Below are 13783 nucleotides of genomic sequence, written 5' to 3'. Positions count from 1 at the left end.
CCCTGGCGCACCAATACAGTACCAGTCTCACACATCCACTGGGAGGCACAGGCTAAAACCCAACTTGAGCATACACAGACCATTAATGCCCAGATGCTCACTTCTTTCAGTCTTCTGTAGGGCTTTCCCAATGCTCCTCCAGGAGTCAGGGACTGGAGGTGGGTTGGGGAGGGGTGCTGGCGGTCCCGAGGCGAGGTGGCAGCTCGCCCCTCTCCACTTCCACATTTGCCATCCGTTTGTTTGCAAAGGTTCTTCCATCCTCGGGAGTGGCTGGTTGTCAGGAATAATCAGAACCCCCGCCTGTTCCTCTGGGGGTGAATCCCATTTCCTCAACTGCTGTCCGGTGGAAGGGCAGTGGGAGGGGGCGAGGGAGAATCAGGCGGGGAAGCCGCAGGGAAAATCGAAGAGGGGGGCGGGAACGTGGGGGGTGATAGATACGTTTTCACTCTTTGTCACTATTGAATTGGGGGCGGAGGAAAAAAAAAACCCATTGTGGGAAGCTATAAAAAGCAAAGGGGGCGGCGATGAGAGAGCAGACGCAGAGAGGGAGACCGCGTGGAGCGCAAGACAGTTCCCAGGGCATCGCGGCGTCCCTGGCAGCGCTTGGCTGTTGCAGGGCTGTGAGCCGGAGAACAACGCTTCGGGGCGCCTGTGCGTGCGCGCGTGCGGGACCTTGGTTGGCCTCAGACCTCAAGGGTCTTGTCCGGGGACGGTTCCTGATCCCCCATATAGTGCCCGCTAACTTTGAAAAGGAGGACTTATGTCCTGCAAAGGTTGAGACATAAGGGGTAGGGAAGGAAAAGAGGAGAGAAAACGCAACTGAGGCCGAAGGAGAAGGAACTAATGTGGACCTCCTGAGCAGCTGGGAGGAGGACTGGACCGCGGAGAACCCGGCGGGACCTCGGAGGTGCGGGGCAAGGAGCAACGGAAGCGGTGCGGGCCGTGGCGCTCGGGCTTCTTGCACCTCGGGTCACGCCTCCTTGGCAAGAAGGCGCCTCGCCTTTGATTGCTTCCAGTTACTGCAGAACTTCCTGCCCTGGCGGAGAAGCAGGTCTTGCTTGGGTCGCGCTCCCTCCCGGTCTGAGGCGTGAGACTGAGTTCACACGGTGCTGGGCCCCCAAAGCCAAGTGGGGTTGGGGGAAACAGAGTCTGCGAGTCCCGGCGCCCTGCGCGTAGGGCCCCGTGTTGGGGTCCTCCCTCCCTCTGTACCCGCACCCTTGCGGGCTTTGCCCCTTCCTGGGGACCCCTCGCCAGGCGATGGCCGCGTTGATGCGGGGCAAGGACTCCTCCCGCTGCCTGCTCCTACTGGCCGCGGTGCTGATGGTGGAGGGCTCCCAGTTCGGCAGCTCGCGGGCCAAACTCAACTCCATCAAGTCCTCTCTGGGCGGGGAGACGCCAGCCCAGGCCGCCAATCGATCTGCGGGCACATACCAAGGACTGGCTTTCGGCGGCAGTAAGAAGGGCAAAAACCTGGGGCAGGTAGGAAAATACCCCCAATGCACTCCTCAGCCAGGAGAGGTAGGGACCGGCACTCTCGGACACTTCGTTTGCCTTTGCCCCCGAGTGCGCCCCCAGGTGTGGCGCGCAGGACGGCTGGGGAGGGGTTCGCAGATGCACGTCTGCACTGGCGGGGGTGGCTGGGTGACTGCGAGTGCTGGAGGGTGTGGAGCGGGCGGGGGAGGGTACTTTTTCATCTTTGCTTGGGGATATGATGGGCATGTATGGAGATCTAGTGCGTACAGATGGGGGAAAGGGCCGGAATGGTCCTTCTCCACATTTAACACAGTGGATGTCGAGGATGATGTTAATAGCTAACACACAGCAACTATTATGTGTCAGGTACTGTTCTAAGCGTTTTACGTATATTTAATCTTCACAACCCTATGAGCTAGGCGCTGTTACTATCCCTATCCTGCAAATGAACAAACTTAGGCACCGAGTAGAAGCTCTTTGCCCACGGCACACAGTTAGTGAAAGTGGCAGAGCGGGATTTGAATCCGGACAGTCTGAGTCCAGTTTCTGGGCTCTTAACTGTCTCATTTCACAATCCGAAGAGGGAATTTACCGTTTTTCAGGTTCTCCTTCCTTCCCAGCCACTTTCTCATTTCCATGAAGTAAGGTCACATACAGAAAACTTCAATAAACGTGCATTTCTCACTCCTGGATATAAATCATCCCGGAGGAAACAAAATAACGAAGCGACAATGGCAGTATCATAGTTACGGAGGACCAGGGTGCCTGGGAAATAGCAAGGAAAACTCCCGAGGTTTATTTTCCAGAGGGAACTTTCCGCGAGCATCTTTGTTTCTCTGTCACACAGACAGACAGATTGACAGTCATGCAAACAGTTACACAAACAGACACAGAGAGACACGAGTGCGCACACTCTGCACCCATTGTGGCCAGCACACAGCGGCCAGGAGAGGGGGCCCTGCGGGCACTGGGAACCACTACAGCTCCCCCTTCCGCTCCTTTTTTGCGAAGCCAAAACCGAAAGCCAGTTTGCCAAGCAGCACGGGCACAGCCACAGCACAACTGTCAACCCGTAAAGGCGGCTCATTGCCCCACAGATCCTGGGTTTCCTTGTTTTATGAGAGGATCCTGCTGCAGCTGCTGTGCGCGCTCTCGGCGTCCTCCGCTGCCCCTGCCCCCAGCGTCCTCCGCTGCCCCTGCCCCCAGCGTCCTCCGCTGCCCCTGACCCCAGCGCAGGCGGCAGGGCGAAGGTTGACAACCAAGGCTGTCCTGAATGGACAGCGAGGGAAGATTCTGCTCCGCTTGGCCCCCTAGTGCCCTCTCACGGGGAGAGTTTTGCTCGTTTTGCAGTTCCAGAATGCTTCCTGGGCTTTGAAATGTCAAACATTTCAGCTATCCTCTCAAAGGAATACAAAGCCTGCAACCACAGTAATTTTTTTTTAAGTCTCAAGAGAAATAAACTATACATCTGCATACACACTTCATGCACACATGTCCTGTGCATATTCTCACACATGTGTACATACCTCCATCCACACGTACCAGACCACTCTCATTCCGTTTTTCTCTTCCTTGGGAAACACCCTGCCATTTTCAATAGGAATGGACTTGTCTTAGAAGTCCATAATGTTATGGGTCAAAGATTAGAAAGAAAGGATGCTCTCAGTCCAAGTCATTAGATTTTTTTCTGATGCTACTGACTTCAAATTCAACCTTATCAGTTGCTGAAAAGAGCTGGGTTTAGTTTAGCCAAGGACAGAGGGATGGACCCAATAATCTTTGAGGTTCCTTTTGATTCTAATCCATGTACATTCTGTGAGTTTCTGCAAAGGGCTCTCTGTTTCTGTCACCATTGGGTAACACCTGATGTTCCTCAGTCAAATTATCAGTTATGTCAGCACTGCCGCTAGCCATAGGGTTACATGGGTTAGACTGTGAGAGGCATCCCAGAACCTGGCTTATCCTTTATGTTTTGGTAGCATATCTGTATATAAATATGTATAAAATATGTGTGCTTATTTTTCTATCGCTCCAAATATCTGCTCCTTAAAGAGGTTGTGACTCTGTTTTGCATGTCTTCAAATTGAAGATTGATTTATTTTATAAATGAGTTGAATTTTTCTTTTTTTTTTTTTCTTTTTTGAGTTGAATGTCTTGTACGCTTTCCATAACTTAGTGGTCCTATGGAATATATTTCATTATATTCACTTAACTATAATACAGGATCCTTAAAATTTGACATTGGGTTTGTGAGAAAATTACAACTTATTAGAGACAGTGGTAACATAGAATTGAAACATTAAGTTGACTCACAGTAAGATAGCTGGAAAATAAAAGGATTATCTTTTGTATATTCTAGCTTCTCACTTGTTTATTGGGTGATCTAAAATGTGTACTGTTATGAAGGAAGAAACAGAAAACATCTTTCTTCTTTGAAGTAGAAAGAGGAATTGTTTGAATATTTATGGGTCTCTTTATCTTCTTTCTTCCACTAGTTATGTGGTTACCAAAATTCTTAGTACTCTTATTTTCAATAATGGAATGGAAATTAGAAAGACTATTCAAAACGGAAGATGCCACATCCTTTTATGGAGAAAAACTTTAGAAGTAAAATGTAGCTGAACTGCATTTTTATCCATCATAACATGATTGATTGAGAAAATTTGTAAGTAAAATGCCAACTGATAAAACTAGCTAATTATGTAGTGTCATCCTTAGGCCTATTAAGTCTGGTTGTCTCCCTGTCCCCAATCTTTGATTGATGATAACGAACTGTGTGCATTTCGGAGGTACAGGAACCAGGGACTGTAAGATATAACTTCAAGTAGGCATATCAGAAACTTAGTCTTTGGTCTCCTTTTCCTTAAGTGAAAATTGAATAATGGTCTATTTTTCCTGATTTACTTTCAGGATAGAGAATTAAAATAAAAATTTTATTGCGATTGCAGAAGAAATTACTGAAGAAATTTAATAATTCATTAACGTACAAAAGTGAAAATGAGACTAAATTGGCGCCAAGGTTTTCTTGATTCACTGTAGCTGATTTCATATGAAGAAAACATTCTAATTAGTAGGAATTCTACTTGTCCTGTCAGCAAGGTGAATCATTTGTAAATCACTTCTGGAGGAGTAGCCTTTGAATTTCAGAAAAGATTTAGAGGGCGCTCAAAGAAAATGAACTGTTCTCCAGGGGTGTTAAAATTCTCACTCTTAGGTTTGCTTTCAAAGACGCAGTTATGAGTTATGATTGGAAGCTGACATCGAAAATTGAATTCATTCAGGTGAATCGATACAGAAGTAGCAAAAATTATTTTGCTGAATTATTCACATTGTTTTAATTTGACTTTCCTTTTGCATCTATTATTAATGTGTTTTAAAAGGTAGTGTGTGTATGTATATGTATATGGGATAAATTAGATTGTAGGACTGTTACTAACATATATATCAATATTTATATATCTCAATTTCTAAAGAGACTTGCAAATTTTCTAAATCAAAAGTATTATTAAACAAAATATTCAATATCGTGCGCTTAAATATATCCTGATTAAGAACACTGTTGTTCAACATCACCTCTGGAGCGTGAGGCATCAATTTTTACAGGCCACCTTAAAGACAGATTTTTAAAAAATAAAGCAATTTATAAAATCAATTTACCCTTGAAATTAACAGTGATTTTTCTTTTTTGAGAATGAAAAACCTTTTGAATGTGTTTGTAATAGCTTCTTTTAGTCTTTACTCCTTACTTCGTCTTAGACTGGCAGATTAATTTGAACTCAATGCTGTATGATTTTGAAATATTTTTAGAAGTTATGAGGACAACTGTGGAAAATAATTATAGTTTAAAGGTAGATAAGCTTCCTGGCATGTGTCTCTAAAACGAAGGTGAAACTGGTAATGTAAATTCAGATTCCATTATTTTCTGATATAATTTTGATGCTTGAAGGACCGTGGTTTGGATGAAGTTATGTTGTGAGAAAAGAACGCTTGACATACATTGAAACAGAAGCTTGAGGACGTTGGTTAGAGAACGCTCATATTTGTATATCGCATTTTCTTTAATAAAAATGCTGTATCTATTTGCATGCACAAACACTCATAAATATGCTCATTGAGAAAACTATATACCCTATTTTCTGTAGGTGATTTCTTCACTTTCTAAAATTATCCATGGCTTTTTGTTTTTTTAAAACCCCAGTCCAACTTTCCCCTGCTAGAGGATAAATATTTGCTACCTCCTCTGGACATCAACTGACACTAAACATAATCAGGAAAGCAAATCAGTTTTTAAATTAAATTTTTCAAAATAAAAAAATATTTGAAATAATCTACACTACTTCTTTTCTTTCACTGTGGATATAGTAGAGAATTGATCGTTGATACAAGTGAAGGTTACCTCGTGAATAGCAAGCAAAGTATTTTAATGATAATCTAAGTAGGGGTATCCATCATTTTATTTCTGTGCTAGAGGAGAGAGAGTAAAGGACAAGGTTACTTAACTCACTCCAGCTGTGACTTTGACCCTACCACAGTCTTCCTTAGCGCTCCCCTCTGATACATATTCCTTCCTGGGATGTTTCAACTCTTACAATTTTTAAAGTAGAGAAAGCAACGTAATAGAAAGGTAACGTGTATTCTGTTCTAGAAGAATATTGCCGCTTCCTCTTCTTTTCCCTGCACAAGCGTTTTGTGTACATTAAAATGATCTGTTAAATTATAGAGGCCTTTATCATACTCAATATATTTACTATTTTAGACTCAGTCTCTTCTGGCTGTTCATTCTTTGGTATTGATGTAACATTGAAATGAATTACAATCTTATTTCTGTCTGTGACTCCCTGAATGCCCTTTTAAGTCGTTTTATTTCATTATACCTCTAGTCACTTGTACTCATCCATGTAAAGGAGATAAAGCTGCTCCTAGTTAATTATTCAATCATTGAAAAGATTTATGCGATATTTATATTCCTCTTATTGAGTCATTTTTTTAAAAAATCTGAAGCAGCCCTCAAAACAAAATTAATAAAAAATTAATAGATAGATTTTTGTGTTGTGTAGGATTGCTTTAAGATTACATAGAAAGATTAAATATGGAACGTATAAGGAAAGTTTAGTATTACTATTTAAGGAAAGCAGAAGTTACTTTTTTTCTTTCTCTGTCCCCACTTTCTGGGAATGAGAGAACAACATATTTATCTCTAATTGTTGGGTTTTTTTTTTTTTTTTTTAGGATAAATATAAACCATTCTCCCAAACACAGAGGTCAACTGATATAAAATATGGGAGATTTTTTTTGATAGGAACATCTGTCCACAGGAGGAAAGTCACCATCCAAATATTTTAAATTGTGGCTTCCCAATGAGTCTCTCACGCTAACAATTTTGGGTTACTGCCCACTTCTTTGGGTTCGAAACAAGGAAGGAAGGCCATGAATAACACCAACGTCTAATCAGGGTCCTCAGGGAGAGTTCATCCCATAAATCCTTGTCTTAGTAATGGTAAGTTAAATCAGAAACCTTTAAGGCGGAAGGGATTTCAATATCAGATATAAATTACTGTATTTTAACTCCGTTTATGCAGCACTAAAAACAGGATTATTATATTCTAACTTTTATCCACAACCAATGAACCTGAATAAGAGACTGTATTTGTGGGATCTTAATACTAGCTTAGATTTATCTATGTGCTTCAAATAAATGTAGAAATAAAATGAGCAAAACACAAAAGTAGTAAATATTTTAAAAAGTTACATATCTCTCTTCCATAGTTAGATAAAAGGGACAAATACGCATCAGATATCCTTTAAAATATATTACAGTGTCTAATTTAATTGGTTGATTCTACTTATGTATTATAATTTGGCACACACAATAGCTCAAATTTAAATATTTCATTATCATGCAACATTTTAACTGTCCCAACCTGTCTAAAGCAAACAAATTAAAATCAATGAATGAATAAGTGCACTAAGTGGCAAAACAAAGCATCACAGTTAGGGGGAGAGACTTCTTAAAGTGGTGGATCCCTCCAAATATCTCCTAAAAAATGTTAGCTCTCCATATTATGCTTTACCATGTGGAATAATAATGTTCTTTCTTCCCAGGACTAGAAGAAAAGAGTGATTTTCAGATATTATTTCCTTAAACTGGCTTGCAAATAGTTATAGCACACATCAGATTATAGTAAGAGGTTCCATTTATTGATTATTTACTCTGTGCCAGGCACTGCTCCAAATGCTTCATTTGAATTAATTTTTTAATTCTCTCGGCAGCCTTTGGAGCAAGTCCTAACATCATCCTTATTTTTATAAATGATAAAACAATAATTCTCCTGAGACACAGAGAGGTTATGCAATTTGTACAAGTCACACAGCAGTAAGTGGAGAAAGCCAGAATACGAACCTAAGCGATCTAGTGTCAGAGCCTGCATATTTAACTACGAGACCATGCGCTACAATATGCTGCAATATACAATATGGATACAATATCCGTACAGTGTGGACTTAAGAGGAAACATGGACCTTTATTTTATTCTTCCCTGTTCTATTTTCTAATGACATGGATATAACTCTACGTTCATTAAAACCATAGCAAAACCCAAACCCTCTGTTGATGCCAATTGCTACTCTGAGTAACCAAAGTATGATAGCAGTTCATGGGTACAAAGGCACGCACATAGTAGTACATTAGTTTCATCTCTGACTTTACTTGCCTCCCTGCTAGGGAGAATTCACTGTCAACAAGGAAAACACACACACACACACGCACACATCTCTCTTTCTTTCTCTTACTCTTTCCCATTAAATTATTGCGTTGCCCCAAATAGAAGGGAATGCTCTTGCATAGATCCTATTTTTCTCTTTTTTTCTCATGGTGACTACCATACAGTCCCCAGTACCCATCATCTTGCATCTAAGTGACGCCACGTGCCCACTGACATCAGCAAAGTGGAGGCCTTCTCAATGGCTTCTCTCCAGTGGCTTGAAGTTGGTCTGGCTGGCATCCCTCACATTCTGATCAGATTGGGGGAAGCTGTCTAGGTTTAGAACCTGCTATGGCTTTTGTTTTTTCTTTACTTTTGACCCCTCCGAGCTGCCTTTCAGAGAATCAGTGGATCTGTAGCAGCACTGCAGCACTACAGCTTCCTAACAGAATTCCTAGGGGAATTTTTCCAAATTTCAGCTGGCTAGCTTAATGTCTTTGGAAAAGCCACTTAACCTCTGGTCTTTTTTAAAAAAATCTGTAAAATAGGATAACAGTAGCAGCCATAATAGTAACAATACTCATCTTACTGGGCAACAGGGAGGAAGAGGAAAGGGCACTTAGTCATTGAACTGATGTCATTATTACTATTACCATTACAGAAATAAGTAAGGTCACGTGCTCCTGCACGAAATAGAAAGTGGCTGCTTAATTTTCCCCACCAAGATGGGAAGGCGTAACTAAATGAATGCATGTGATGTACATGAAGGAAACAAATGAACTCAGTTATATCCAGGCCAAGAATTGTAAAACAGAACAAAACAAGACAAAATAAACACACACACACACACACACACACGCACACACGCACACATATGCTATCATGTTTCTTGCACTGATTGTCAGAATTAAAAGGGATGGTAAGTCAGTGCTGTCTTGTAAAACTTAAGCAAAATAGCACATGATTGAAAATTGATGAAATTACACGAAGCAAGGGTATAGCAGACATTAAAAATACAACCACAGTAAGGACAGGTCCTAAAAACTATGGCAATATTAGTTATTTAAACACGGGGACCAAAATAATTGAACAGCATGTTATAGTCTGCTGCCAACAGCATTCATTTGATATTCTCCAAAGTAAGACAGCCTATGCCAAGGCAAGCTTCTTGACACTTTCCGCACAGTGCTTGGAGCCCAAAGGGCTTGCTGAGAATTTGGAAGACTTAGAACTCTCTTTGAGTGTCAGACTGTCCTGCTAAGAGGACTCAGAAATTTGGAGCTCATTATTCTTGTTCCATTCCCTTTACTTGTTTATTTGTCTGTTTTGAGTTCTTTTTTCATGATTCAGATAATTTGGAAATATTTTAATAATGTTAAATTGAGAGTGAAAGTCATCTCACTGAAGCATGTGATAAAATTCTTTTAACATACTGGGTACAGACTATTTGCCAATAAGAGTTTCTATCTGGTAATGAACTAAAAAACTTGATTCAAGTGGGAGGACGGGGAAAATTGTCATTTAAAACCAACTGAAATGACAGCTCACATTCAAATAATAGTCTTCACTTGCTCATTGTAACTTCATCTTAACCATTTGGAATTTGGCACTGTGAACAAGCGCTGTGTTAATCTGTCACTTGAAAGCCAGAGTCTTCTCCAGTAACCATCCTCTGTACTCTGTTGTCTGTCTTTTATACCTAATATAGCCCCTTCCTTCTGTAATATTACATATTTTTCTTTTCCTCTCTGGTTTGTTCCTCTTTATTTCTTTCACTGATTCCTCCACAACCTTCTGCCCATAAACGTGGGCATTCCTTCACATTCTCTCCCCAGTCCTCTTTTCTTTCTGTTCCGTGTTCTTTTCTTTGCTGACATTATTTCCTTTTTTGAAATCATTTGTCACATATGCAGATGTTCGTGGTAAAAACTCCTGAGCCCCCTTGCCTGCTCAACTGTTTTGAAGTCCTTTCAGAAACAAACAAAAAATCTCCATGTCAGAAATTAAACCGTTTACGGTTAACTACAAATTGTCACAAGTCAGGCAACCAAGTCTTTATGATTTCTCATTGCTATCAAAAAAGTCTGCTAAAAAGTGCCCCGGGTTAGACTAGTGCAGGCCATAGGAATCAAGTCTGATTGCCCCAACTTCTCATGCTCTTTTCCCTTTCATCACTTACTGAACATGGAATAAACCTGTGTAGATTCCTATCACGACAGGTGCTTTTGTTTCTTGAACTCTATTTATTTGAATGCTTTGGAGGTAAAGGGCCTCCAGTTTTTTTTCTCTATGATGGACTTGTTACATCAACTAGTGTCTGATGAGAATATGCAAGTATCTATTATTTATGCTCATGAAATGTTACATATTATAATATGCAATACATATTTTAAGCAGTATATAATGTTTGTTTTTATAGCTTGAACTACGCACTAAAGAGTAATTTTTGGCTACTTGCTATTTTATAAATAATTACTAATTTCTAGTGTAAAACGCTTCCTTAATATTTATTTTCCACCTGATAGACTCTTAAAATTGCTTGCCTCTTTGATAATTGAATAAGAGGATTCTTCGTGTGCCTAATAATTATTAATCAAGATGGAGAGCTTTATAGAAAGAAACAAGAGAACCTTTTATCTACAAGTTTCAAGAACTTGTACAAGAGACTAAAGTGGGCATAGTTATAGCCGGGAGATACATTAGAAATCACCTAGTTTAACTCGCTCATTTTACATACGAGGGAACCAATTTAGGAGATGGTCATGATCTGCCCAATGTACTACAAATAATGCCTGTGACAAAGGAACTTCTGCTGGAACTTGGATCTTCTGACTTCTAACACAAGCCTTTCAAATGATAACAAAGCTCTGTAGAAGAATTAAATTCAGTTGATTAAAAAACTGATGGGAGATAAATTATAGGTAGAGCTCTTTTTTCAGCTCTAAATTTGTGTATGTCAAAATGTATTAGGAAAGAATACAATGTCATGATTCCAACGGTGTCAGTAGGATTTAAGCAAAATTAATGAAAGGATGTGGCTTTGACTACATTATCCTTGCTTGCTTTTTCATTCATAATACCTTAACAAGCCTGGCTAAAGAGAGTCTGTACCAAAGAAATATATTTTACATTGGATCAAGTACACATACGTATACACACACACACACACACACACACCCTTGAAAAAAAAGTTTCAACAGTAAATACTTTTAAGATGCAGTGAGCCTTTAAGTCCTTTCCTTCTATTCTACTCTGCACTATTCTCTTGTTCTGTTCTCTTTGCTCTCTCTCTTTTAAATACTGGTCATTACTTATAGAAATGACTGATCAAAACCTGTGGTTTGAAAAACCACTGACTCATTTGCTGCTGCCCTTACCCTGAGGGAACTCAGGGCATTATGCTCAGAGATTGGTAGTACTTGAGCAATCAGCCCCAGTGCGGGGAGATAGAAAGCAGAGGCAGGCGGGTTTTCATGGAGGGAAGCATCCACCATCTCAGACCTCTCCCACTTTCCCTTCTGCAACTGCATGTCAGCCTCTGGCCTAGATGTGGTGGAACTCTTCATCTTGGGTTGTGCCTAACCTCTGGCTCTCTCTCTACTTCCAGGAGTAACTGACTTATAACAATGCTGTGTTTGGTCCTTGGATGTTTCCTGTTAATTAATTTCCATGTTAATCTGTTATCCCACATTAGTATTGTTCTTTCTGGGTGTATGCCATGTGTATCATCTACTTTATTTCTAAGAATATGCAGTGGAAGATGGCTACAGTTTCTACATAGGACAGCAGATGAGCTTGACAGAGCCTGGGATAAAGATTCAGAAGACCTGGTTAGCCTATTTTTTAATATACTGGACATTGAAGAAATCATCTAACACCTTTAAGCCTTAGTTTTCTTATCAGTAAAGTGGGAACTGTGACAATGGTGTCTTTTCCTATCTCTTTGCGAAAAATAAAATATTGTTTATTTACATTGCATCATTAGATGTTGTGTTATGTAAAACAAAATTAAGGCCTTTCCACTCTGAATTTATGAAAGACAAATCTGAATTAGACAGAATGAACCCAAGAATGAGTTATTCGAGTTGGATTTTATGATTCTGGAATCATAAATTCAGTTTCTGTTTTGACAGATTGCCTTTATTTTTTTAGGGAAGAAAGACTGAAAGTGGAAGGTGTTTTTTGGTTTTGTTTCCTTTCTTTGCCTATTTGTCTTGATTTTCTTGTATTTCATCAAAAATTTCAGTACCAGTAGTAATTCTTCCACATTTCTTATTAGAACTTAGTGGTATTATTATAAGGATTATTATTTTTATTCTTGCAGGCTACAAACAGAATATCCTGCCTATGACATTCAAGAATGTGTTTTTTATGTGTTTTTATTCTATCATGTATGAGATGTGTTACTGTTTATATATTTTTAAAACATCTTGGAAAGGCATTATAAGGGCCTCAATAATAGAAGTAAATGTATTTTTAAAGCTCTAAAACTAAACTTGAGTGTCATATTTTGGGCACATTATAGGTTACAGGGTTCACAATGGATAAAGTTCAGAGAAATAGCCAATTATAAAGTCAAGCTGTATGGGTGTGAGATCATGTGAACTGTGACAGACAAAATATATTTTGCCCCAAACTCTTCAAACAGGAAAGTGGGTATTTTTCAAAGCTGGTGAAAACATATTATTGTTTTCCTAAGTAGGCATTTCCTAATGAACAGTGTAGTAGTTCTGATCTTTCACGTTCCATGTGCAGGAATCTCACCCAAACACTTGTCCAAGCTAGAAACAGTCTAGGCTTCCGGCTTGCCATCCCTGCTCCCAGGCAATTATGCTCTAATTGGTAGGATTCTACTTCTTTTTTAATATTGATCTCTTTTGTTGTTTTATTGTCATCCCAACTACCATTGCCTTGATTCAGACCATTATCATTTCCCAGTGTAACATTACAATTTTGTGGTATTTTTGTGCTTCTCCAAACCATCCTCCGCACTACTTCTAAAGTGAGCTTTCTAAAGTAAAAATCTGATAAGGGTCCTCTAGAAATGTTCATTTCTAGAGCATGAAGTCTAAACTTCTCAACTTGGCACACAGTGTCACCAATTATCTTGTTTCTCTTACTTTGTCCCTGGGGCCACACAGCTGATGAGTGGCAGAGCTGGGATTTAAAGCCAAGCAGTCTTACTTGAGTCTGTCTACTTAATCATTGCTATGTTGCATCCTCCTATAAATTGGAGGCCAGAGAATCCAGCTAGAGACTTTTTATTGGTATGTTTTAGAATTCAGATGTGATTAAGTTCTTCTGGTAAGCCAGTCAACTTGTTAATTGCTTACTTACTTCTTAGATGTATTAGATGCTATGATCACAGTCAACAAACATTTATTAAACACATATGTTATGCTGGGCCCTTGGTATAAGTAGCCGTAAAAACAAGTGTAGTGTATTTGAGGAATCCAGTTGGAATTTCCAGGTTGAAAGAGGATCCCAGATATTGTCCAATTCAGGCCTCTATTTTCAATACAGTATGAGAGCTGAGCAATTTGGTGAGTTTTCCTTTTTTTAAAGATTTTTAAGGATGAATACTTGTATCTCTTAGTTATCTAGTTAAC

At 40.0% G+C, this 13783-nt stretch overlaps 1 protein-coding gene across 1 annotated transcript in view; it reads left to right on the top strand.

The window, feature by feature from the left end:
* The first annotated feature begins 545 nt into the window (after positions 1–545).
* Positions 546–13783, top strand: part of DKK2 (dickkopf WNT signaling pathway inhibitor 2) — a 98776-nt gene continuing 85538 nt past the window's right edge. The window contains exon 1 of the mRNA XM_029235698.1: positions 546–1479. Coding sequence (XP_029091531.1) covers positions 1258–1479 — 222 coding nt within the window. The 5' untranslated portion in view covers positions 546–1257. The remainder of the gene's footprint in view (positions 1480–13783) is intronic.

The sequence above is a fragment of the Monodon monoceros genome, unplaced genomic scaffold (genome assembly GCF_005190385.1).
Source record: "Monodon monoceros isolate NGI ecotype Baffin Bay Population unplaced genomic scaffold, NGI_Narwhal_1 Super_Scaffold_20, whole genome shotgun sequence".
NCBI lineage: Eukaryota > Metazoa > Chordata > Mammalia > Artiodactyla > Monodontidae > Monodon > Monodon monoceros.
The sequence above is the reverse complement of the archived record's forward strand: the minus strand, read 5'-3'. Positions and strand labels throughout refer to the sequence as shown.